Source organism: Sceloporus occidentalis, unplaced genomic scaffold (assembly GCF_023333645.1).
Source record: "Sceloporus occidentalis isolate IW3139 unplaced genomic scaffold, rSceOcc1.0.p SCAF_2, whole genome shotgun sequence".
Classification (NCBI taxonomy): Eukaryota; Metazoa; Chordata; class Lepidosauria; order Squamata; family Phrynosomatidae; genus Sceloporus; species Sceloporus occidentalis.
The window spans coordinates 168,697,101-168,724,967 of record NW_028316982.1 but is presented as its reverse complement, the minus strand read 5'-3'; the positions used below and the strand labels follow the sequence as shown (position 1 = coordinate 168,724,967).

General features: G+C 38.8%; 1 protein-coding gene across 1 annotated transcript in view; it reads left to right on the top strand.

The window, feature by feature from the left end:
* The window catches only part of LOC149319267 (sodium/hydrogen exchanger 4-like), a 40,786-nt gene that overhangs the window by 1,572 nt on the left and 11,347 nt on the right, over positions 1 to 27,867 (top strand). The window contains exons 2-9 of the mRNA XM_089511398.1: positions 158 to 621; positions 4,392 to 4,651; positions 5,902 to 6,119; positions 10,017 to 10,219; positions 10,871 to 10,957; positions 13,845 to 13,915; positions 21,041 to 21,202; positions 25,915 to 26,011. Of these exons, the coding sequence (XP_089367524.1) occupies positions 190 to 621; positions 4,392 to 4,651; positions 5,902 to 6,119; positions 10,017 to 10,219; positions 10,871 to 10,957; positions 13,845 to 13,915; positions 21,041 to 21,202; positions 25,915 to 26,011 (1,530 nt within the window). The 5' untranslated portion in view covers positions 158 to 189. The remainder of the gene's footprint in view (positions 1 to 157; positions 622 to 4,391; positions 4,652 to 5,901; positions 6,120 to 10,016; positions 10,220 to 10,870; positions 10,958 to 13,844; positions 13,916 to 21,040; positions 21,203 to 25,914; positions 26,012 to 27,867) is intronic.

Below are 27,867 nucleotides of genomic sequence, written 5' to 3'. Positions count from 1 at the left end.
GTTTCTGAAAATATCAAACTTTACTTTTAAACAGCATTTGACATTTAGAAAGTTAAATTTATTGACATGTACATGCATTGATGTGTACCATTGACACTGATATCCACTACTCTTTATTAAAAAGATTTCACAATTAAAACAATTTCTCAAATTTCAGGTTTCCATCTCTACCACCGGCTGCCTCACTTCATGCCAGAAAGCTGCCTCCACATTGCTATGGGTGTCTTGGTTGGTGCAATTATTTTTTGCACTGACCATAAATCACCCCCAGTCATGACTACGAGCATTTACTTCTTGTACCTCCTGCCTCCCATTATCCTAGAGCAAGGATATTTTATGCCTACCCGGCCCTTTTTTGAAAACGTTGGATCAATCCTGTGGTGGTCTGCAATGGGGTCTCTCATAAATGCCTTTGGCATTGGCTTTTCACTTTATGGGATTTGCCATATCACAGCCTTTGACCTCCAGGATGTGGACCTACTTGACAGTTTGCTGTTTGGAAGCATGATTTCAGCTGTGGATCCTACAGCTGTCCTAGCTGTGTTTGAGGAGATGTCTGTTAATGAGCCTCTCTATATGATGATATTTGGGGAATCTTTGCTAAATGATGGGATAACAGTGGTAAGTACATTGCAACATTTGTAGAAACTGGGCACCTTATGCCTATTTTCCAATTGTTCTCCTGTCATTTACAATGGCGAGTAATATAAATCGTGACTAAAGTAGGTTTTTGTCACTCATACAACATGACATTTTGTGCATGGTCTGTCTGCTTAGGTTCATCTTTAAGTCAAGCATGCCATACTCTCCAACACTGCATAGATGAAAACCAGGACACATGTGATTGAATAACATCAGAGTGTGGTCAAAGGGTGTGACTAGGCAACATGAGGGAAAAGGTTATTAATGAGGAAGAACACACAAAAGTGCTTTTTTAAACAGAGGAGTCCTGGAATTTATGTACTGAGCTTTAGAAAGCCTGAAACAAGAAAACCCCAGATCAATAGAACAACACTCTCTGGGTGTACATATGTACACACAACCTTGACTAATAATAACTATGATAGTTCATATTATTTTAAAATCAAAATGAGTAAGTCGCAGACCTGCTCAGAATTACAACTTTCTCTGAGATGTACTTTATGGATTCAGTATTCCTCTCTATCCCCTATAATGCACAAATCCCAGCTTCTCCATATGAAAATGTCAAATCTGAACTTACTTCCCATGGTTGTTCTTACAAGAAAAATAGGATGAAGGGGAGATCATGTATAATCCTTTTAGCTCTAGGATATAAATGAAATGTAGGCCCAAAGCCAGGGCCGGCTCTAGCTATTTGACCACCCTAGGCAAGAAATATTTTGGCACCCCTGTGGCTCCTCATAATTATTTTCACCACTTGATTTCCGCTGTCTCGTTTGTTAAAGCTAAACATGACATAAAACTTAGGTTCCAATCTCTCGTCATAGTATTGAGAATTAGTCAAAAAGCCAATTAGGTTTTTACAGGTTAAAGACATTTTTATTACTGTGATATTTGGAATGGAGTTTCAATAAAAAACACAGAAACACAGGAAAATAGTGTTTTTAATACCGCCCCTAAATTTTGCCACCCTAGGTGGCTGCCTATTTCACCTATATGGATGAGCTGGCCCTGCCCAAAGCAGATGGGCCAAATAAAGCGGTTTCCAGCAGGGCACTCAGAAGATGCATGCCCCCTGAGCAGCTGGAGGTCACTCTGAGGCTGCCTAAGGCAGCCTTAGGCTGCCAGCAGAAAGAGCAGGGAAAATCCACTCTTTGCTGGTGGTCCATTTGGGACTGTGGTGGTGGCCTGCTTTCAGAACAGGCTATCCAGTCACTGAGGTCCTGTGCTGATCAGGGGCTGGCCAGAGTTCGCTCCAAGCTACCAATCTACTTCACCTCGTGGTTAGTTAAGAAAGATATAGTTGGAGGGGAAATATGACTGTAATAAATACATACATTCTAATCACCTTCTAGCATGACTCACTTAAGATACAATCCTATACATATTTACCTATGAGTAAGTCCTAGCTCATATGGAAACTATTCCCTGTGAGGAGCAACTTAGGGGCTGGGCATGTTTAGGCTGGAGAAGAGAAGAGGTGATAGGATAACCCTGTTTAAACATTTGAAGGAAGTCATACTGAGGATGGAGCAAGCTTGTTTTCTGCTGCCCAGGGACTAGTACACAGAGCAATGGATGCAAACTACAGGAAAAGAGATTCCACTTCAGTGTTAGGAAGAACTTCCTGTCAGAGCTGTTTGATAGTGGAATACACAGGCTGCGAGTATGGTGGAGTCTCCTTCTTTGGAGGTTTTTCAACAGAGGCTGGATGGCCATCTGTCAGGGGTGCTTCGGTTGTGTGTTCCTGCATGGCAGGGGGTTGGACTGAATGGTCACTTTCCACTCAATGATTCTATGACTTCTGAGTGGATATGTGTATGGTTACATTGTTAATGTTAATATAAGTGGAACATTTCTCTGTTTAAAAAAAACACCTCTACCTTAAGAGTCTACTTACTCTAAATAGACAGTGATGTTTCTTTCAATGTTTCAGGTCTACACTTACAGTTTCTTTCATGTACTGGTGGCCCACACAGGATTAAAAGATTATCAAATGGAGAAATACTCCTTATATAGATGCAGGATTGAAAAGTCCAAAACCAAGAGTTATCCCACGCACTGGTGACTGGGCAAGAGCAACCTGGATGCAGTTTGGACCCATGACATGTTTATCCGTCAGAATTTCAAAAACAGCGAGCTCCGTTTTTTGAAAAGCCACGGGATAAGCATGGCAGGGGGTTGAACTGCATCTGGGTTGCACTTGTCTGGCCTCCAGCGAATGCGAGTAACACCCAGTATTTGAGTTTTCAATCCCGCATCTATATCGGGAGTATTTTTCCATGCAATAATCTCCTAAATAAAAAGGAAGGAGGTGGATGCCACATTCACTGCTTTCTTGTGTTTGAGGACCCCAACAAATGAGCTTTGAAATGAAAAAAATAGAGGCTTTGAGGGCCTGAAAAGATTAAGTGCAGGACCTTTATGCCGTTCATGGGTCACACTTTCTCCACCCCTAGCATAAATTTGTTAGTCCCAACCAGAGTAGACCCAATTGCATCAAAGAAACTTATGCAAATGTTGAATTAACATGTTTCTGTTGATTCATGAAGCTTACTGCAGTTACTGCAGATTAACACTCAGTATTTGGAGGTGGAGAGAAGAAAATCAGTAAAATTAGGCCATAATGATAAGGTTTATGCAAATGTAAAAAATAAACAAAATAAAAGTCATAACTGAAGAGAGGAGGAAAAAATCAAACCAGGAATGCTGCTTTGCAATATTGATTCTATTTCAGGGAAATCAGAGTGTAAATGGAGATCCATATGTCTGTGAGAAAGAGAGACAGAGATACCACCTGGTGAACAGTTCAGGAAGTGTTGACTTAAAGGGGGTTTCCTCAAGGAGAGGTAGGCTTCTCCCCTTCCCTGCTTTTTATAAGGTGTGGCCTTTTGCTTACGTCAAGAAATTTGGAGCCACACAGCACAGAATGTTATTGAAAGGCTGCAGTACTTTGCTTACTGGGAAGGACAACACTCCTCTTTCTCTCTCTTATACCGAGCTGAGCGCAAACTATTTTTTCACTTTGAAATCAGTTTTCAGCAACCAAAGAAAGCAGGAAGAGGAGACAGAAGCCAGGATATTTTGAAAACGGCTGAGATAGTGGGATGGCAGGAGATTAACCAGGTCATTTCTTCCAAACTATCCCTGCTGCCACATTGCAATATTAATGCACAGTTTGACACCACTTTAACTATAATATCTATGGAATCCTGGGATTTGTAGTTTATTGTGGTACCAGAGCTCTCTGACAGAGCGTAAATATATCACAAAACTACAAATCCTAGAATTCCATAGCATTGAGCCATGGCAGTTAAGATGGTGTCAAACTGCACTCATTCTACAGTGAGGATGCAGTCTGGAGCATTTGGAAGGTATGGCATGTGGAATGTCTTTTGACCCAAAAGTAAAATTCAATTCAGAGAAGACTTTTAGGTTCTGCTTCCCAGAGGTGGTCCAAATCCAAAGCAAAAGTGTGGAATCAAAAAAGTATCAGCATATTTTATCTCAAAACTTTTAACCACTAGTAGTCTATTGCTTTAGGAAAAGCTTTTCAAACTTTTAGAATGAGGGAAAATAAACAACAGCTACCAAATCACCAAATGATGGTAACTGGGGGAAGGTGATACAGCCAACTAGGGAACTCTAGCACGACCATCTTAAGCCCCAGGGCTTGAGTTTACCCCATACTAATCTATGTGACAAAGTCATCCTTAAATGATGGGACATCTATTTATTTCCCTGCTCAGGTCCTATACAACATCCTCATTGACTTTACTAAGATGCATAAATATGAAGAGATTGAACCAGTTGACATTCTGGCTGGATTTACTCGCTTTTTTGTTGTGAGCCTTGGTGGATTGCTGTTCGGCATGGTTTTTGGTTTAGTGGCAGCATTTATGACTCGATTCACACAGAACTTCTCTGCAATTGAGCCTCTCCTGGTCTTCATGTTCAGCTATTTGTCATACTTAGCTGCGGAAACCCTTTATATTTCTGGCATCTTGGCGTGAGTATAACAACAACTAATTTTCACCAGCAGAGAGTCTTATCACTCCCATCCTTACACCCTTAGGTTCTTGCCTCAAAGTAAGAAGCAAGTTTTGAGTTTTTTACATAAGAAATGTAACAAGCTAATCAAAAATCAACTCTTTTAATATATTTCCTATGTTAATATGAATACGTTTAGATAAATACGAGTTTAGGTATTTAGTAAGTATTTCAGATGTTTGGGCCAGTGCACATATTATCAGGTTTTTGGTGGGAAGATAGTTTCAAACTAGATTTACCATGTGGCTACTCAGCATGCCCAGTTAGAATTTTTTTAAAGTTTTGTTTTGGCAGTCTTTGCTAAATACCACATTGCAAAGTATTTCAATATCTCCAAGCATGTACTGTATACTGCTTTGGTTCAGAGATTGGAAAGCTACTTCTAAAATGTATTAAATTATCATTAGAGTTTTGGAACTAGCTTTCCAATCTCTGACCAAGGCAGAGAGAGCTGAGCAGAAACAGGGTCACTGAGAAACAAGAGGGCATTCTTGGCATGCTTGGAGAAGATCTTGGCTATTTAAGCAACATGGGGAAGGCCACAGCTCAGATAAAAGCAACATGTTGTGCATACAAAAACTTCCAGGCTGTTTCTGGCATCTCCATGTACAGATACCTAGTCACCATAAACAGGTTTCTCAACCTATCCCTCAGCTGATCTAATGATCTAATGCTGGTTGTAGGGTAATGTGAGTCGAACACATCTGGCAAAGACCAGATTGTTAAAGGTTATTATAGATAATAATGATCTAGATAAATCCATGGTCTGACCCTGTTAAGAAGTTACTTACACAAATATTCACAATTTGGTGCTCTCCATATGTTTTGGGCTACAGATCATATCAGTCCAAGCAATCAGAGATGATGGGACCTATAGTGAAAAACAGCTGGATTGTAACTGATTTAGTCTAGAGCTTGGAAGAGTTACCTTGGCCTACAGCTCCCAGAATTTCTCAGCCAGCATGGCTCATAGCTGTATTGGGAGATTCTAGGAGTTGTTGTTCAAAAATGGAACTTTCCCAGCCTGCTTCAGGCACCCATTCTGGACTAACAGGCTTCAGTCTCAGGTTGGATTGTACCAAAACCAAAAGAGAAACACACACAGTAGACCCACAATCAGGAATGAGGCCTTTAGGGGGAAAGGCTTTAGATTTTTGTTTTGTTTCCAATGGTTCATCCATCCTTTCGTTCATGTTTCTGAATGTACAGGATTACAGCATGTGCAGTAACTATGAAGAAATATGTGGAGGCGAACGTTTCCCAAAATTCTTATACAACAATCAAGTATTTCATGAAAATGTTGAGTAGTATCAGTGAAACCCTGATATTTGTGTTCATGGGAGTGTCCACTGTTGGCCGGAATCACGAGTGGAACTGGGCTTTCGTGTGCTTTACATTATTCTTCTGCATCCTTTGGAGGACACTAAGTAAGAAGGAGAAATGCCAATGAAAACAAAGCAGGTGGAGGGTAGTGCTTTGCAGTATTAAAAACAGAGATGGGTAGATGGTAAATTTCGATTTCGGAGAGATATACAGTCCATCGGCAAGCATTTTATGACTCATAATGGTTTAACAAAGGAAAATAACAAAAATCCAAGCTTCACCCACCCACTCAGTGGCATCCTTGCCCCTGGTGTCACCTAGTGTGGTGGGCTGGACTTCCAGGGGTGGCATGCTTGGTGTCCCTTGGGCTGTCCCATCCCTCTCCTCATGAGAAGAAGGATGGGATGGCACTGGGGTAGTGCACCTGACCTCCATTGGGGCCACCTTGTCCCTCTCCCCAAGGGGAGAAGGACATAATGGCATGAGGGGCCTGACCAGGTGTCACCCCTCTTCTGGGTTGTCACCTGGTGCAGTCTGCACCCCCAGACACCCCTAGAAACACCACTGCACCCACCTGCAAAGTACAGTCCTGAAATGAAGAAATCTTTAGGAGCAGAAGATGTATGTGTATGAAGGAATCTCTTGGGACATGCATGAGCCTAAAACTTCTAATCCTCAATACCAAAACCTAAACCAGTGACAGACAAAGGCAATGGCAGGAAGCAATCCTCCTCCCTCCACAAATCGACCACAATAGTATGTTGTAGCATACCAGACCTGATGCTACATCACTCCCAAATGTTATGTTTCTCCCAAAGATTTATGGGAGATAGGAAAACCAGGGATGCCACATTCACTGCTTTCTTGTGTTTGAGGACCCCAACAAATGAGCCTTGAAATGAAAAAAATAGAGGCTTTGAGGGCCTGAAAAGATTAAGTGCAGGACCTTTATGCCATTCATGGGTCACACTTTCTCCACCCCTAGCATAAATTAGTCCCAACCAGAGTAGACCCAATTGCATCAAAGGAACTTATGCAAATGTTGAATTAACATGTTTCTGTTGATCCAGGAAGCTTACTGCAGTTGGGATAAAAGTCTCCATTCCTCCTCCTCTATGCAGTCATTTTCCCATATGGCTCTTTATGGATCTCAGAAGTCTAATAAATGTACAAGAGATCCAACAAAACTGAAATCCATGTTCAGCCAAAGCATGAGAAATTGGTTTTCTGGAGTACAGCTCTCAGAATTCTCCCAGCTAGAACTGGTGTTATATTGCCATAAGGCAACTTCTCCAAGTTCTGAATTTTAAAGCATCATTAAGCACACAGAAAGAGGGAGCGAAGCTAGAAAACTCAGAGCTGACTTGTTTGACCAGTTTGGTAAGAATCTTGATAGGTGTGTTCTATTGGTTTGGGCATTTTATAAATAACTGTACTTTGCAAAGAGAAATAATAAGAAATATTTTGGATCTGTGACTTAAGGAAATTTTCAGAGAATCAGAGAGGGAAAAAGAAATTACCTGTAAGATAATAAGGGACAGTGGGTTGGCCCACATGTAACAGTTAAGATGGGTTAAGGTTGTGCAATGTGGGTATTCCATTTGGCATGATTTGTTTTTAGTGGTAGAGAAAGTGGTAAAATGGACTGGATGGGATTTGGTTTGACAAGACAGTGGCATCTGTGAGGAAGATCAAAAGAGCCAAGACAAATTCACTGAAAGCAAAAGCTGAAATGAAACACAAACTATCCTAGGGATACACAATTGTCAGAGTATTTATGGTGTTTGTGGGTATGTGTGGGTTCACACAGCTGAAAAGAAGGGCTTGGAAAGTTATTTTTAACACAAATGAATATGACAACATGTTGACATCCCCCACAATTGAGCAGTGTTAGGATGATGCTCTGTGTCCCACTGCTCAGAGAGAGTGGTACAAAAGGGTTAGTAGAAAAGAATAAATGTGTTCAATAAGTTAAAGCAAAGTCTAATTCAGTACCATTTATGTTAGAAGGGAGAAAATTAACAATTAATTTAACAATGTTAAATTGACATTTAAGTTCAAGTTGAAAGCCTAAACTAAAACCTTTACAGAATTAAGCTGAAAATGTCATTCGTAATTTTACTGCTCCTCTCCATCTCTAATTTTGTTTCTGCATTCATCCTGGGAAAGAAAATAATAGCTGCATGAATGCTTGAAAAACCCACTTCTCATCCATCCCACTTAAAGCTTTTGTCTTCCTTTCCTTTTCTCTATCCCTGTGGAATTTAAACCGCGATTAACCCATGAAAATTGCGCAATTGACCTTAAAATGCGATTAAAATGAGATTAACACAAGAGCTATTACCCAGGGAATATACCAGGCAATAAACAACAAAAAGTCATTCACAGGAAAATACAGAGAATGATTTGCTGCTTTTTCTTGCCTGGTTATTTGCAGGATAATGGTTCTTTAATCATATTTCATCTCAACGTTGTGTGAAAACCATTAGTGCAATTGCAGGATTATCACAGGTTATTCACGGGATAATAGCGTTTTGAACATGACGTCATGTGAAAACCATTAGCACAATTGCAGGGTTATCACGGGTTAATCATCATTTATACTTCCAATTGTATCCCGTGTGATAAATTCCTCACAATCTCATGTCTTTACCTTATTACTTTCTTTATTTCACTAATTTCTAGAAGAAGGACCAAAATTCAGCATCCGAGGACAGACAAGAAGCCTTCTTGTGATACTGTGTATAGGACACACTAAGTTGCCCTTATTATTTGTTGCTTTAAAATCTTTTATCCTGGGATGTGACTAACCTATCATACTCTAACCACAAATAAAAATAAGCAAACCCTGCCCCCGTAAACAAACACTGCATCACCCTTTATTTTTGCAGGAATTTGAATCTTGTGAACAAAATGCTGCAATTGCCTAACCCTGAGGGAGCAGCAAAAAGTAACAAATAGTGTTGCAGGAAAGAACTGTCTGTGAAATGTAAAATTTGTTGGTTATTTAGTACAGTCGCTCATTTAATTAGTTAATAATTTTGTCTGAGATCTTACATCTGCAGACATAGCTATGTCATAGGTACTTCTTCCCCACAATTTACCACTTAAGCTGTGCAGCACACCAACTGAATGGTTTCCAAGATACTGCAGATTGGGGTGCTGTAAAATGATGACTGCAGCAATATCCCAGTTGCATGGGACACTGAAATAGAGGCAGTTGGATAGACCCCTTGGGGCCCTGACACAACTGCTTCTCTCAAAGTACCCCAATTTGTAGTACCTAGGAAACTGTAAATTTGAATCCCAAAAGTTGCAACTCAGGTTCATGATCTTGGAAATATTGAACAGGTTGCCAGCCTTTATTAGCAATATCGTTGCCATTATGCACCATCTTGTTGACTCTGACTTAATGCCAATTCTATTAGAGGATTTTCTTGACAAGACTTCTTCAGAGGAAATTTGCCATTGCCTTCCTCTTAAGCCGAGAGTGTGTGACCTGCCCAAGGTCACTCAGTGGGTTTCCTTGGCTAAGTGGGGATTCAAACCTTGATCTCACAGAGTCCTAGTCTCACCTCGTACTACTACACAATGATGGCTCTTATTATTAGTTTGAGTCAAGAATTAAGTGAATACTGCAATTCTAATTTAAGTCAATACAGTATATTAAATTTAAATTAAATTTAATTTACTTACCCCTTTTCATTAAAGAATTTCTAAATTAATTGATAATTGATTTTAAATAGTTGCTGTCATGGCCTCTGCTTAATTATGGATGGTGTCAGTATGTCATTATATTCAGATTTCTTTAAAGTTAACTTACAAGCCCTGCCACAGGCACTTTCAAAGTGATCTTTTCAACATCTTACATTTTTGCCCTTACCACCATCTCATGTAGTTGCTGCATTCATATATAGTATCTGTTGTGTCTTCTCTTTAGGAAAATATCCACTTATTTATTTTTCACTTTGTTAGCAGTAAATTTCTGTTTCTTTTTGTAGGTGTGTTTTTTCTGTTCAGCATCAGCAACATTTTCCGGACTTATAGATTCACATTTAAAGATCAACTGGTTATCATCTACAGTGGTCTTAGAGGAGCCAGCAATTTCTCTCTTGCATTTTTGCTTCCTGCAGCTCTCTTTCGTAGAAAGAAAATGTTTATTACTTCTACTATTGTGGTGATATATTTTACTGTCTTCATCCAGGTAAGAAGACTTATTATTCTTAAGACATCAGCATCACTATCTAAAGAAGGTGTGGGTAATTTGTGACTCTTCAGCTGATATTGGATTGTAACACTCACCCGCTCTAGCCTGAGCATATAACCATGAGGGATGATGGGAGTTTCAGTCCAATAACAACATTAGGCCACAAGTTTCTCATTCTTGATGTAATGGGTCTGGCATGGCTTGTAAATAAGTCTATACTGGTTAGATCATATGCTCATTCTCCCTCAATCTATCACATGAAGAGGAATGATGACCTCCTGTCCCACCTTCATTGTCTCTTCCTATAGGGATGGAACATCTGGATGATACTCTGTGTTCAGACATTGACACATTGTCTATTGCCAGGCCTTTTTCCTGCATCAGCATCTGAAGCTTTGGGATTTTATGCATGTTGATTATATGTGTACATTCCATGCCTTTAGGTAACAGTAAAAGCAAGGCAGGCATGCTTAGTCCTCACAGTGAGCAACACTGTATTATCCCTTTTCCATACGATGGGCCAGGTTAAAGAAAGTGTATTCACTGTTCTTTTTGTTTCATTCAATTAGGATTCAGTATGTTCTGTTCCACAACTGAATGGATGAATTAACATTACATCCCTTTCTTCTCTCTTTGTTCCAAATGAAGGGAATTACCATTAGACCACTTGTAAAGTATCTCGATGTTAAGAAGACCAATAAAAAAGAGTCTATCAATGAGGAAATCCATGAACGTGTAAGACTGATTTTTTAAAAAATGTATAATTTTAATTAGAGCTTATGGATCTGTTTTATACTATGTCAGATCATTTGCCACATAGTCTAGTACAGAATTAGATTCAGTATGTAGAGGGATCTTGTAGCACCTTTGATACTAACTGAAAGAAAGAAGTTGGTAGCATAAACTGTCATAGACTAAGGTCCAAAACACACTGCAGAAATAATCCAGTTTGAGACCATTTTAACTGCCATGACTCAGTGCTAGGGAATTCTAAGAACCATAGTTTTCTGAGACATTTAGCCTCTGTCAGATGGCTCTGGTGCCACAATAAACTACAATTCCCAGGATTCCTTAGCACTGAGCCAGAGCATATAAAGCAGTCTCAGATTATTTCTGCAGTTTGTTTTGAACCAGAATATACTTCCTCAGATGCATGATGAAGTGCCTAAGAAGAGGCCTTTATGAATGAGTGGTTGCATGTTTGAACAGCAATAGAAATGCAAAACTTGTGGGTATGGTGATGAGGTGACAAGTTCAGTTTTAAGGATGGTGGATGGGGGACAATGACAGGAGGAAATATGTTGCCTAAAGTCAAAGTGGGTAGATAACTATATAAATAGTGAAGGGAGTTTTTGGGATATAATATGATGTTGGCTGGGAAACAGAAAGGAGATGTGATCAAATGGGCAAGAGGCCCCTCCTGATGCTGGGGTGTTAACTAGTGTTACAATATGTATTACTATCAATAGACTGTGGTTTGTGGATAAACTCCAATTCTGCTATTTCTCTTTTCAATCTTATTTGGTAGGGTTTTTGTTTTGGTCTTGTTGTTGTTCAAAGAATGATGTTCTTTGGTTCAAGATGGAATCTCCAAGAAGACGGAAATGTTCTGGAATTGATTTTTGTGCATTCTCATTCGTAATGTTTGATTTATGCTCTGGTGCAGAGACTGGCTTTTTTGCCCAGTATAGAATGCTGTTAACAGAGAATGGCATATATCACATTAGAGGATGAATAAGATAAGAGTACCTCTAACAGTTTGAGTGATGTGATTAGGTCCTGTGATGACATTTCCTGAGTAGATTTGTGGCTGTGGGCAATCTAGGTTTCTGTCAACTTCCAATGGAAGTAAGATGCTGTACTAGATGCCAATGGATTTATAAGTAACAGTTGTATGTCCAAATAGACACACAGTCCTACTTTGAGTATACTCAGTAGAGATGAGGGGACAGCCATAATTTACTCAATGAACCAAAAAGATTGTAAAGATTGGATTAAGACTGGAAGTCATACTGACTAATGCTAAGAGCTAATGAAGTGAACTGTGCCTTCAAAACTTATGCTAGAAACTTCTTCCTAGCTAGTCTCAAAGGTGCTACTAGATTCCTTTATGGCAATTTGTACTAGGATATGATATGTGTAAATGTACAGTAGCCCCCTTGTGATTTGCGAGGTATTCCCCCCCCCGGACAGCAAAAAAGCGGGATCTTAAGCCCTGTTATTTTGAATGGGCACACAGCCATGTGTATGCACACCTATTCAAAACGCCAGAGCTTGCCATCTGCGGTAGCTCAAATCCATGGATGGAAAGCTCATGGTTAGCCCAAGCGCATTGTACAGTATGCAAACTCTTGGTTTATTGTTATTTTTTCCTTAATACAACTATCAGAATTGTATGTTGAAGAAAAGCTTCCATTTATAAACCACATGAATGAGAAAATGTACAGTAGGAACAATTTGTCTAATAATACATTGCTAGATCCACCCTTGGTATGAACCAGGATTACAGAGCTCTTCTTAAGTTTTGTTTTGATGCAGTCTTTGTAGAAAGATCCAGTTGTGCAGTTGTTTGAATGTTGGACTATGACTCTGGAAACCCCGCTCACCCAAAGAAACCCATTGGGTGACCTTGGGCAAGTCACACTCTTTCAGCTTCAGAGGAAGGCAAAGGCAAACCTCCTCTTGAACAAATCTTGCCAGAAAACCCTCTAATTTTTTGGCAAATCTTGCAAAAAAACAAAAACAAAAACCTTTTGCCGAAGAACCATCTAAAAATTTGCCTTGGGGTGACATGAGTCAGAAATAACTTGAAAGTGCAGAACAGCAGCAAAAACAACAAAGTCTTTGTAGGCAGCTTGTAACACTTGTGTAAAGGAACAGGTATGTCATGTGATGCTTTAGTAAATGTGGCCAGAGATAACACAGAGAATTGCTACTGAGAAAGATCTCAGTACAGAAAAAATAGGTAAGCCCAGATGAACTATAGTTGACATTCTTGGAGTTTAAGTCAACTCTGCCAGCTTTCTGAATTTGTGCTCTATGCAGACTCTAGAACAGATCAGTCTAAGTGTTACGCTATCTCAGGAGCATTATGTACATGTAACAGGGAGCAAGCTCCATTCAAGACTTCTGAACAGGCAGGATTGTGCTGCATGTCCAGCAACTGATAAAAAAAAAAATCTGATAGAGGCAGTACCACCATTTTTACAACTTATTGTAACAGTTACAACCAATGTCTGCTCGTGGCACTGTTCAGTAGAATGACATAAGCTAAAACAGAGAGAATCCTGCAACGTGATTCTTTACAGTACAGTGGGCCCTCCCCTTACGCAGGGATCAATCCCGGATCCCTCCGTGTAAGTGGAAATCACTTATGCTGGAGCCCCATTGGAAATAATGGGGCTCACACCCACAGCACACACATGCCATCTATGCACACCTCATTAGTTCTTCCAGGGTGCTCTTCTGGCACGCCCGCGTAAAACATGGGCACACTGTATTCCTATTTTCATGCTTAAAATAGTTTTGCAGTTGTGTTAGGATACAAACATCCATATAGCAACATTGTAAGAACTGTTCTAGTATGAAGCTCTCTCCTGTCTTGAATTGTGTGTATTTGCAGTTGATGGATCATTTAAAAGCTGGCATTGAAGATATTTGTGGACACTGGAGTCATTATCAGCTGAGAGACAAGTAAGAATGTGTCTGTCAGGTAAAATAATATAAATGAAATTTTTCTAGTAATGTAGAAAAACAATCCAAGGGGAAAACATATAGGTGGGTTACAGACCACCCTCAAGCGGCCGTTTATTCCCACCGCCGCCATTCGCTGCGGAGGGAAGCCCCAGCAGCCAGACCGCAAGGCTTCCCAGCGCAGCGAAAAAGGAGCACCAAAATGGCACTCTTTTTCAAAACGCGGAAGTGGCGCCACGAGGGGCGAAGCGCGCCCTCGTGGCGTCACTTCCGCCGCGACACGTCTGGACGCTATGCGTCCAAGACGTCAAAATGGCGGCACCCATGTGGATGGGCGCTGCCATTTATGACGCGCTCCATGCGTACTACAGAGAAGCGCCGTGAGGAGGGTAAGACCCTTCCTAACCCTAATACGGCCCTTCCTAACCCTAGTACGCATGGAGTGCGTAGTTTATGGCGGTCTGTAACCCACCAAAGTTATGTTCCTCCTACTCATCCTGGATCGAGTAAGGATCAACTGCTTTAAATAATTCACACTGAATTTATTTCTTATTTTGCTGTTTCTAGGGCTGTTCACAGATCAATGCAATTTTGGCTAGGCTTGGGATACAGTGTCACTGTGCACAGTTTGTATGCATATGTAGGCACTATTTACACAAGGGCCCCTTTCATGCTACAGTGATAGCATTATGATTCCACATTAACTGCCATGGCTGTATTCTATAGAATCCGGGGGAGTTGTAATTTGGTGAGGCACTGGAACTCTCTGGTTGAGAATTCTATCTCTCTCTCTCTAAACTGTAAACTCCAGGATTCCACAAACTGTTGCCATAGCAGGTAAAGGGAAATCATGGTGCTTTAATTGTGTAACACAGTGAGCAAAGTGTGGGCTGTGGGCAGTGACACATGAAGTCACTCACACAGGGGGACCAGAGATTCCTCCAAGCCCTAGTCCCCACACGCCTCTATGATACATTGTACACAGATACACACACTGCTTTTTAGATGCCATCAGAGCAATTTTGCCAGTCTTTTCTTGTGGGGGCGTGTAAGACCCCTTTTACACTGGGGGAAAGCTTTTAGTCAAACTCAAAGTGGTCTGGGGTAAAAACATTAAGAAGAGGCAATTATCTGATAGGGGTTATAAAGGACAAAACAGGGAAAAAATGTATGCTGATGAAAGAAAAGATAAAGATATTTGAAGAATACTACAAAGATTTATATACAGCAGGGGATAGTTCAATTGACAAAATTGAGGAATATATAGAGAAAAATTGGAGAACAAAGATAGAAGAAGAGGATAAAGAAATAATGGAACAACCAGTTTCGAAAAAAGAAATTGAAGAAGTGATAGATAAATCAAAAGGAGGGAAATCACCAGGAATGGATGGATTAGGACCAGAATATTATAAAACTTTTAAAAAGGTTTTAATACCTAAATTAGAAGTGTTATACAATAAAATTTTAAATGGAGAAAGGATCCCACCATCATGGGACCACTCAAGGATAATATTGATTCCAAAACCGGATAAAGATTTGTCAGATCCAGGCTCATACAGACCTATATCCCTTATCAATCAGGATGCTAAAATATTAACAGCCATAATGGCAAAAAGAATGAATAAGTTTATATATAAATATATTCAAAATGATCAATGTGGATTTGTGCAAGGAAGACAAATGTCAAATTTAATAGGAAGAGTACTGAATAAAATAAATATAATAGAGAAAAGAAAGCAGAAAGCAGGAATAATGGCATTAGATATTTATAAAGCTTTTGATTGTGTGGAATGGCCAGCATTAAAAATAACGTTAAAGAAATTAGGTATGGGAGAAAAGTTTAGAGGATTGATAGATCAGTTATATTTAAATAATACAGCAGTAGTAACAATAAATGATGGAATAACAGAACAAATTTCAATTTCTAGAGGAACAAGGCAAGGATGCCCTCTTTCCCCGGTTTTATTTGCAATAATTATTGAAATATTAGCAAATATTATTAGGGAGGATGAAAATCTGGAAGGAATTGGGGTGAGAAAATTGAATAAGATAAGTTTATTTGCAGATGACACTCTATTAACAATTAGAGACCCCTTGGAAAAAATGAATAATGTGAAAAACCATTTAAAGGAGTTTGGACAAATGACAGGACTAAGAGTCAATTGGAATAAATCAGAGCTAATGTTGTTCAATTATCCAAAAACGAAAGAACAGGAATTTGTAAAGGATGGAAAGATAGATATAAAGGTAAAAGATACAATTAAATATCTAGGAATAAAAATTACAAAAAATCTGCACAAATTAGAGGATCAGAACTATAAAAAATTAAGAATAGAAATTAAAAGGAAATTAGAAGAATATAAAAATATAAAATTATCATGGTTCGGTAGAATCGCATTAATAAAAATGAAAATTCTGCCTAAGATTAATTTTTTGTTTAGGATGTTGCCAATACAAATATCAGATGTTGAAATTAAAAATTGGCAAGTATTAGTGAATAACTATTGTAATGGGAATAAAAAAGCAAGGATTAATAAAAGATATTGGTATAAACCCCAAAAAGAAGGAGGTTTGGGTCTCCCAAATTTAAAATTGTACTATAATGCAAACCAAATAAGATATATTATAGATGGAATCATAGAGAAAGGGGAATTAGATTGGTTAGAGATGGAAACAACAGGAATAGAGGAAAAATTGGAAAATATATTTTTTAAAGAACTTACTATGAAAGAAATGAAGGAAATAGAAAACCCCTTTTTAAAGAATATATTAGAAATTTGGGGAAAAAATAAAGAAAAACTAATGCCAGCTATCTCACCTTTAACACCAGTTATAATGCTAAAAAAATTTCCAGTAAATTTAAAGGAAGAAGTAGGGAAATTAGTAAAAGGTCAAGAAATATATAGGATAAAAGAATGGATGAAGACTATGAGGGAGAAAGGGAAAATAAAGGAGAAATTGCAAGGATCAAAATTAACTTGGTATAATTGTATTCAATTGGAACAATGGACAAAGAAGTATGAGAAAAATATAGGAGAGATTAGAGAATATACAAAATTTGAACGGTTGATTAGGCAAAGAGAAAGTATAGAGGCAAATGAAACTTTGAAAGGGGTCACAAGTGAAATATATAAATTATTATTAAAATATAATGAGAAAGAAGATTATTTAAAGACAACATGGGAGGATGATTTAGTACAAAAAATAAATGACCACGAATGGGGGAAAATTTGGAATCAACGCCATTTAAAATTTTATTCTATACGAATAAAAGAGAACTATTACAAAATAATTTGGAAATGGTATTTAACGCCTGTAAGGTTAAGTCATATAAATAAGAATTATTCAAGGTTATGTTGGAGAGGGTGTCAAGAGATAGGCACTTCTATGCATATGTGGTGGGGTTGTAGAACTGTAAGGAAATTTTGGCAAATGGTATTTGAAGAGATAAAAGAAATAACAAAAATTGATTTAGAATTTTGTCCAAAGATAGCTTTATTATATTTATATGATAAAACTAACTGTACCCAAGTTATAAAGGATCTAATTACAAATTTATTAACAGCGGCGAGATTAATGATAGCAAAAAAGTGGAAAAACCAGGGAGATTTACAAATACAAGATTGGTATAGAGAGATTTGGCAAATAGCAATTAATGATAAGTTAACTAGTGAAATTAAGTTTAGAAGAGGAATAATCAAGAGAAATGATTTCGAAGCAATATGGAAAACATTTGTACAAAAAGTTTTAGGAAAAGAAGGAGGTGTTTTACCACCAGAGGAAGAGTTACAATTCTGGAGATAGAGTAATAAGAAGATAGGCTCAGGTGATGGGGAGCACTTGGGGGAAGGGGGGAATTATGAAAAATATATGATGAAAAGAAATATGAATTAAAGTTAGATAAAGTAGTAAAGAATGGAATATAAAGGGATATATTATATGTATGGGGAATATAATGTAAAAGTCTTTTTTATATATTATTGTAAGGTGAATTTAATCAATATTTTATCAATTTATTATAATAACATGTATCAATTTCATTCTACCAATTAAAAAAAAAAAGAAGAGGCAATTATTTATTTTTAGTAAGCAAGTGATGCACTGCTGAATATCATCCTTCAATGGAAACAGAAGACTAAAAGGGAAGCAATTACTAGGGGAACAAGCAATTTTATTCAGTAATTATTACAGAGGAGGTTTTACCTTTCTTTAACAAGCCAGCTTTTGTTAAACAGGGAAATAGGAAAGAGGTTTTCTAGACTTCTTTAAATGTCTACAGCTATTTCCTTGCAAGCCACCTCCATGTCTCTATGGAGCCAGTAGCTTTCAGTTGACCTCCAGTTTGCTTTGGGGTCATTCACACTTTTTTTAAGAGTGACGATGCGAATCATCCCACTCACACATTTGGGATTTGTTATCCACACTATGGAACCGCATCATATGCATGTCTGCAAGTTTGGTTGCTCACATGTACAAGCACTCAAATAAAGATGGAGCCAACAATGCAAATGTATTTGGAATGTGTTCAAGACATGCAGTGTTTTATCCTGGGTCTATTTGCACTGGTTATTCACACTACTGATGATGCAGATCTTTTTAAAAAACTCGGGGGGGGGGGGACCTGATATCGATTATCTTTGAATAGTTTTTTTGGCAGTCCCCCAGAAAACTTGATAGGGTGTATTCAGGATACGTGTGAACAACAGAAATTCAACCTGGATACATCCTGGATTACTTTCACAGTGTGACTAAACATTTTATTTGTCTCTGCCACAGAGTGTGCAAGTGAGTATAATTAAGGTATTTTTAATACTTAATCAATTTAACTAATGTTATTTCAGAATATATAATATTTAATAAATATATAATATTTAATATTTAATAAAATAAAAAATAAGTGAAATGATTTAAAGTTAATTTGTTTAAAGTTATTAGAGGGGGAATTATTACATTATTGAATATGTTTCTAAAATGCTTCACTTTTTTTAAAAATGTAAAATTAAAATTAAGAATGTTTTTAAAATAATGGCCTTTGAGCACAAGACAAGCTGGAAAAGTGGCTTTGATCCTGCTGTGCCTATCCCTTGCACTGCAGAATGTGAACCTTACATTTTGTATGGAAGACCAGGTCACATAAAAAGGATCTGTACAGGAACAAAATGAACATGAGCAGATCTGACAGTCAGTTCCATACACAGATATTGGTTAGGAGACAGACACAAGGGTGGTGGGGGCTGAGGACAGGAAAAGCTTCAAAATGTAGCTAGTATATAATTTATGAGGAAAACAAAAAAGATCCAGGAAATGAGGGTGTGATAGCAGAAATATTCTCAAAATGATACAGTCTACAAAACATATATTGTCTTTAGTTTTTTTGTGAGTTTTTAGGGCCATGTGGCTGTGTACTAGAAGAATTTATCCCTGATGTTTTGCCTGCAGTTGTGGCTGGCATCTTCAGAGGGTGGTGGCATGGAAGTGTGTGAAGTATATATACTGTGTGATCCTTGGTTAGGAGGAAGTGATGGCCACATAGCCCTTCCCCCCAAAAAAACACACAATGTCTGTGAAAGCCTTTTGACTTCACATATATTGTCTTTTACTGGTAATTCTCTGAAACAGGTAGAACTTTTTAACAGACTTGTTGAAACTCTGGCTATGTGCACCGAGGCTTGTTCAGTTGAAGATAGTTTCCTGTCTGTTTTGTGTTTCTTCTTTTCTGCTGTGAACATCACTGAGGGCCGTATGAAAGTTTAAAGTATCTGCTTTATTTATTTGATAAGGGGAGTACACATCAAATGAAAGTACACATCAAATGTTGTATACAAAATAGGTTCCCAGATTCCTAGCATGTTGAACTTGTGTGTAGTCTTGTGACAAACCCATTCAGAATTTGTCTCTTTTGGAAAAGTACAATAACATCCACAAAACAGTGATACCTTTATGGGGCCAACCAAAATGAGAGAGAGAGAGAGAGAGAGAGAGAGAGAGAGAGAGTGCACAAGCTTTTAAAGCTCCATTGGCTTCTTCATCAGGCAAAGATGTTAAAAATCATACAGGAGGAAAAAAATATATGATGATGTTAGTCCCAAGCCTGCATTTTGTCAAGATGTAGCTGTCCTCGGTTCAGGTGGTATTGGAGGGACATTCATGCAGGCAGGCCTGTCCTCCTCCTTCTGGCCAAGTGGGTACTCCAGGAAATAAAAAGTTCCATTAGCAAGAGAAAAAGATCTCCAATGAATGATATCTTAGAAAACATGCTTGGGTACACTACTCTATCTAACTGTGCACCTATACAGACAGGCCAAAATAAAGTTGCTTCGGGTCACTTTGGAGGTATGCTGTTTAAATGATGCATGCATTCTAAGAGACCAGAAGCTGGGCCAAAGCTGTGCTCCAGTCCTTAGAACTGGAGTGTGGTTTTAGCGTGGCTTCCAGCCTCTTAGGATGCATGCATCATTTAAACAGCATTCCTCCAAAGTGACCCAAAGCAGCTTTATTTTGGCCTGTCTGTATGGGCCCTATATCTCTTAATTGATTACATACACATACACTGATTCCTTTTTTTAATTTCCAGTGGTGATGACAACTCTGTTTTAGTGTTTCTTCCAAATGAATACTTAATTTATTAAAATTTATTTACTTTTCCTTAATTGGTATTTTGAAATACCAAATGAAGTAAAGGATGCAAGCTAATGGACCACTTAGCATTTCCCTGAAATATTACCAAATATGGACAATTACTACAAATAGGGCTACTGTTGTTATGTGCATTTGAATATCCCACTTGCATGAAACAAGTCTTGACTCAGTTTGCTTTTAAGGTCAAGAATATGCTTCACCTATGCCTTCACTGGCTTTCTCACAGGGCTAAAGCATGTTCTTGTTTTTAGCTAAACTAGAGGTGGGGAAACTCTAGCCATGGGCCACATGTGGGCCCCAGGTTTTTTGAAGTAGAATGTACAGTCCAGTCAACCCAAGCCCTTTATTATTGATGTCTGATCAATAGTAGCTTTGTCCAGTAATTCCAGTATTAACTTTGTCCAGTAATAGCTTTGTCCAGTGATTCCTACTGGAGTGAATCTTACCTCAGGTTTTAAACTTTTTCATAATTATTGCTGTTCCCAGGTTTAAGAAGTTTGATAACAGAATCCTAAAGAAGGTTCTGTTACACAAGCAGGAGCCCAAATCCAGCCTTGTTTCTCTGTACAAGAAGCTCGAAATAAAACAAGTGATTGAGATGGTGGAAAGTGGGGCAATAACACCGGCGACATCCAAACAATCTTCACTGTGAGTACTCTTAAAAGCTTAAAGAGGGGAAAGAAGGATGTTTGAAATTTATATAATGGTTGAGGGGAAGACATTATCCCTTTTGCATGCTCTACAAATGTGTGGTGGGAAAAGAAGTGTTTGGTGGAAAAGGAGCGATGCATTCATTTTAAGGCAAGGATTGAACTCCTGTGTATACAACTTTGGCTGACATCCTGTTGTGCAATTTACTTCTTTATCTTTTGGTCACTGTGAAGGTTGGAATCCTCTTCCAACTATGTAGCAACAAAACTCCTCCTGTAACCCACCTTTTCGCCACTGCGGCCCCCTCCTTAATGCAAATATTTCCTGACCAGTGTAGGGAGTCCCCAAAAGTCCCATTATCCCCGGAAGTCTCGCCCCCGTCACCAGGTAATACCTGGTGCTGGAAGGCCTTTTAGATTGAGCACTCAGTCTCTCAAAGGTTCGCTGTAACTGTTATAAGCTATATAGTTTTGATTTTTTTACCAGGTTGGCTAACAAGCAATTTGGCCATGAAAACCTAGTCATAACTGAGGATAGAAATAATATTAAAAACATACTGAATAATAGTTGAAAAGCACTGGGTTTTTTAAGTGTTGGGAAACCTTGACAAGAAGAATCTAGACTGATGAGAATCCTTGCAGTTTGGGAATTGTTCTGTGCAAAATTAATGCAAGGTTGCTTTGCATAGAAGGCAAGATGTTCTACACAGGAAATGCCATTTTCTGTGAAGAAAATATTTTTCCATATAAACATATTGGCCAGCTTGGGTTTCATCTGTACTGCAGAAATAATGCAGTTTGATACTGCTTTAACTGCTGTGGCTCAGTGCTATGGAATTCTGGGATTTGTAGTTTGTTGTGGCACCAGAGAAGACTAAATATCTTACAAAACTACAAATCCCAGAATTACATTGCACAGCACATTGTTAAAGTGTCAAATGGCAGTATTTCTGTAGTGCAGATTTGACCTTGGTTAAGGTATACTTAATTAAGTAACTTCTGCTGCCAGTTAAATAACTTCTCCTGCCATCTGATGAAAATGTCATTCACCCATGCTCCGATCGTTGGTGGAATGGACCTTCTTCTTCCCATGTAGCAAATGCCTAGTAAAGTAGATAAGGGATGGAGTTATGATCATGGCAATAGTGTCACAATTGTGACTAAGTAGCAATCATGAACATGAAATAATTATGGATGAGTGAATCTAGGCAACTGTTCCATATCCATGATTGCTACTTAGTCATAACTGTGACACTAATATCACAATCATCACACCTCCACACACATCTATTTTACTGAAGGCCGTCAGAGAGATTACATAGTTAAGTATGCTTAATAAATCAATGTTCTTGAATGATGTTTTCTGCACAAAACAACCACACTTAAATTTTGCACAGAGTAAGTCCTGAATTGTTAATAGACTTAATAAAACAGTTTGATTTTCAAAGACTTTGTCACAGCAGGACAAAATTTGCTAAAATTTATGTGTCACTTTGATAAGACTAGTAATGACTAAGTAAATCCACTGGATTTTAAGAGGACCTAAATGTAGCTAATTGTGCTGTCATAACTGGCCAAGATGGGAAAGGGCCATGGTGTCCACTGAAGCTACCATAAATTCTGTCACTTTCCAGCCTTCAAATGTTAGCAATTCATCTGAATTACCCTGATTAATCTAGCCTTACTTTGTGCTGCCATTGTGGCTGTATCCCTCCTCTGGAGGACGTTTGAATCTCACATAACATGGCTCTTTTCTTGCCCCTTCTGTTCTTTCTGCCCCCCCCCCCCGGCTTTTTTTGTCAATCAACAGCTCTTTGAGGTTTACCAGCAGCTCTCTGGTGAAAAAGAATACCTTTGCCAACAGGAGGTAATTTCTGCTGGCAGAGGTGGTTTGTGCTTAATCCTAAACCTCTACAGCTGATGCATCATTGAATTTGGGTTGATGCTGTAAATTGCTTAGGATCTAACCCATTATCTCCTCATTCTGTGATATATGTAAATTATTCGGTTATTTATACTTTTTATTTATAATCTGATGTAAAATGGGAAGCGGCGGCCAGGGGATGTGTGCCTTCTTCCCTTGCTTGTATCTACATGTTCTGATATAACAGAACATGTATATAGCAATATAATGCATGAATACCACAACATTTACAGGCCATAGGTTGTCTGAGATCTGAGCAGGTGAAGGCACCAAATTTTAGGATAAGGCATTTTTGCCTGCTTAGACTGTGAGCTTCTCCTGATATAAAACCAAATCAGAAGGTTGAGTCTAATATTTTATCTGGAAATTAATGGCATGATGTGGGATTTTGAACATTTACTCACTAATTGAATATTGTACTTCTTTGGACATGTGACAATGCAAGAGGCAGTAATTTTTTTGGAATAACTTTATAAATAATTTGTGCAATATTGTCTTCCCCCTTCCAGTCTTTGATGTATCCTTGTGCATCTCTTGAAATAAATTCTGGTCAGAATTCACTAAGGCAGTTAGGAACGCATAACCCAGAGGTCCACATTCATGGCTGGTTCTTATTCATGATCAGTGGGGATCCTGCACCAGGTGTCACCTAGTGTGTGTGTGTGTGTGTGTGTGCGCGTGGGAACTTCTGGGAGAGACTTCTGGTGGGATTTCCAGAGCTTCAGAAATGCCTACCCGCTGCTCACCTGGGATGGAGACCTCCCTGAGGCCCAGAGACCCCACCCTGAGGCCCGGAGCAGCACCCACATGGTCTCAATGGGCATCCACATGGGCCCAAGGAGTGCCTGCGGGGGGTGGACTAGGTGTCACCCCCCTTCTGGGGTGTCACCCAGTGCGGCCTGCACCCCCACCCCCACACTGTTCATGATCCTTATGTATTCACTAGTTTAGAGAATATGTAGGAATTGTGAAAGTCTCCCAATCCTTAAGGAACTAATGCCTATAATAGTTTGGGATACAATCATGGTAAGAGCAGATTGTTAAAGGAAAATTACAATCTTCTTTTAAAGAAACCAGAGTATGTTATCACTAAGGCAATTTCCTTTGTGTAAATATAACACCTGTACTAAGCCTAGTGTTTAACTAGAGAGAGTAATGATCAGGGAAAGGCCTTCAGGAAAAGAGAAAAAAACATTTTATTGGGTTGTTAACATGTCTATTTTGTTTTACTTAGAAATAGCTTTGTATCATAAGTGGTGTAGAAGGAGTGGATTTATTAAATAGAAACCACATTGCTTCTTTTGTTAAGTGGTAGATGCTCATTGTTATCAGGTTGCCAGGTTAATAGCTAACTTGATGAAAAGAGTAGTCCATTTCTATATTTGTGTTTTAGCTATATGGCAAAGTGCCTTCATAATATTTGTGGAGTTGCTCATTGTTCACTTGAAACTAAGGACGTTTGAAAAAGAATCAGATTAGTTGGCAGTTGGCATGCCATGGTTTCTTTCACATGTGAGCAATCTTGACTAAGTCCACTACTTTTTTGCACTGTTAAATTATGTCAACTTGCCAATCTTGGTATGTCCCCCAACAATTCTCATGGTCATGATGGCTAACCAAAGTGACCTTATGGATTTCTCTTGGATATATATGATACATTATGAGTATGTGGAGAGCCAGCATGGGGTAGTGGTTTGAGTACTAGATTGAATCTCCCCTCAGCCATGGGTGAGCTTGGGCAAGTCACAGCCTCTTAGCCTCAGAGGAAGGCGAAAGGCAACCCTCCTCTGAACCCATGATGGGTTTGTCTTAGGGTCACCATATGTCAGAAACAACATGAAAGCACAAAACAAAATATATGTCGGTGGGTCCATCTTTAAATGATTATTTAACAATTGTTCCTTGCTACTTCTTTGTTTCCATACACAAAATTTTTTGAAATTGAATTGACATTCTCACATACCAATGCGGTGTCAAACTGCATTATTTCTGCAGTGTGATTGCCAGCAAAAAAGCTTAGAAATACTGTAAATAGGAAAACTAAAATCAAATCAAAAGTGTAAACAAATTCAATCACAATTTTTAAAACACAATAGAAGAAGAAGAAAACTCAGAGCCTCAACAGACTGGCGATAAAGACTTGCATCAGGGTGGAGTGGGGTGTGGTGAGCAGTGTCATGGGGGCTCCTCTGGTGCTGCATCCAAATGACACAGCACCAAAGGAGTGGTGAAAAGCTGTGGCACTGGCAACTATGGCACCCTTTCTGTGGCACAAAAAGGAGCCATTTTTTGTGGTTGCTTTTTGCGCTGTGGAAAGGCCAAATCACGGGTGCAGCATGTAGTTGCTGTGGCCCCAATCTGGTGCTGAAAGGGGTGGCTGAAGTTGGTTTTCAGCAAAGAAACATTTTGTCATTTGGTATTCAACAAAGAAACATTTTCTCTATGGGCTGTGGACACTGACTAAATGTATTTTATAGGGATATCAATTATTATTTTTTTACAATTGTTTATACAGGTTTTCTTTCAGGACTTGGCCATTTGCTGTGGCTAAAAATAATAAAAGAATGGGACATCGATCCATTTATACACCAGTACATGCTCTAAAGGAATTAAATGGCAAGCTCCTTGTGATTTATAGATGAAACATTATTATTCTTTGTTTGCAAGGCATACTGTACATATTTGATGCATATGAACAACAGTGCCCACCTAGAAACACAGTATGGGAACAACTCTTGTCCCTTTGTCTTAATCAATGTAAAGTTTCTCTTCCTTTTTGTTTTTAGGAGGTACAGAAATCAAAGAGCCCGAAAACTTGCCCCTGAAGAGGTGGAGTCCATCCAGAATATACTGGCACACAATCTGTATCAAGTGAGACAAAGGGTGTGTGTTTTTCATTCTTGTAATGTGTTTCATAGTTCTAGAATAAAATACCATATTTGTACTCATTAAACCTTTAGCGACAGTCGGTGATAAGTGAAATGTCAGCATTATTGATTGCAGGCTAATGCAACTGAACAGCACAGTAACCTTATGGAAAAATATGGATCCTAATCCTTAATGAATATGTACTTGGTTTCTCTCTGTGATATGTGTGTGCATGGAAAGGGGGGCATAGGGTAATGCTGTCGTGATGCTGTGCTTCTTCTTTGTCAAAGAAATAAAAAAGGCTGCCAGGCTTTGCCTTGTCAAGAACATAATTCACTTTCATTTGTGATCCAGGACAGTTGAAGTGATATTCCAGAAATAAGCACTAGGTGTCAGAGTTCACTTGCTAAAAAATCTTCAATAAGCCAAAATGGCTTTCTGGTTTGCCTAAAGCTAGTTATACGTGTTGCAACAAAACCAGCAAATTTATTTTATTATTAATTTATTTCATTTATACCCCATTTTTCTCCCGAACAAAAAGCATTAAAACAACATGCAAAAACAAGATCTGTAATATAAACATTTAAAAAATTAAAGCCACTTTAAAACATTAATTTAGAACAGTTAAAACATACTAAAACCATTGACACATTAAAAACCATCACACCTGTTGCATTATCCAAACCAGTTAAAAGCTGAAGTCCTGTTTAAAATAATCCCGTCTTTGCTGCAGGCAAAAAGAGAGCATGGAAGTTGCCAGGTGAGCTTCTCTTGGAAGAAAATCCCATCTTGCCAAATAATCTTTTGGCAATTATTTATTTATTTATTTTCATTTACGGTATTTATACCCCACTCTTCAGCCCTAAAGACTATCAGAGTGGCTTACAGTTATTATTTTTAATTAGATGGTTCCCTGCCCTCAGGCTTACAATCTAAAAAGACACGACACAAAATGGAAGGGAATGGTGGTGGGGAAGGGGATTTACTTTAGAAGTGGAGATTAATGTATTAAGGCATAAACTTTCATGGATTAGATACTATAATCCATGAAAGGTTCTTCTGCAAAATATTTGATAGCCTTTAATTCACAAGACTGTTGCCTTTTCCTTGTTGTAATTCAAACAATGGCCTGGTACATACTTCTTTGAAGGTCCAGGCTGGTGGCGGCGTTTTTTCCGCAGGAGGGAAGCCGCAGCCACCAAAATGCGTGGTTTCCTGCAGGCAGAAAAAGAACCTGCAAAAAGTGGGTTCTTTCTACATCACGGTGACAGCATAATGAGTGTGCCACAGCACGTGCGGATGCCGCACATGCTTGCGTAACAATGGCGATGCCCATGTGTACAACGGACGAGAATTTTAAGCTGGCTTCCACACAGTTTGGAGGTGTGGTGTTTAGATGACACATGCTCCAACCCATGTCGAAACCATGCTGAAGCTGCTCCTGGGCTGCCTGAGGTGGTCCAAACCCAGCCCAGAAAGGAGTGGATCTTTTCCACTCTTTGCTGTGGGACCGTGGCAGTGACCAGATTGCAGCTGCATGTGTGCAGTTGCCATGGCCCCCATGTAAACGATGCTGGCGCAGCCTCACTTCACCTTTTTTGGGCAGTCTGTTTTGCCCTGTATTTACTTTACTCTCCCACAGGCATTAATGAAGTAAGATTCCACTGCCAATATATTCAGATTTTGGAGATGGAATTATGTAGGCGGCATCATGTAGTCTTTTGTCTCAGGCAGCAAAAATGTGTGACAAGTTCTGAAGGGGCTGCATCCATGTTTGGAAAGCAGAATTCTTGTGGCATCTTAAAGAATTGTTGCTGCACAAATTTTTGTGGACTAATAGGCAGTAGTTCATAAATGCTTCTGCCGTTTGA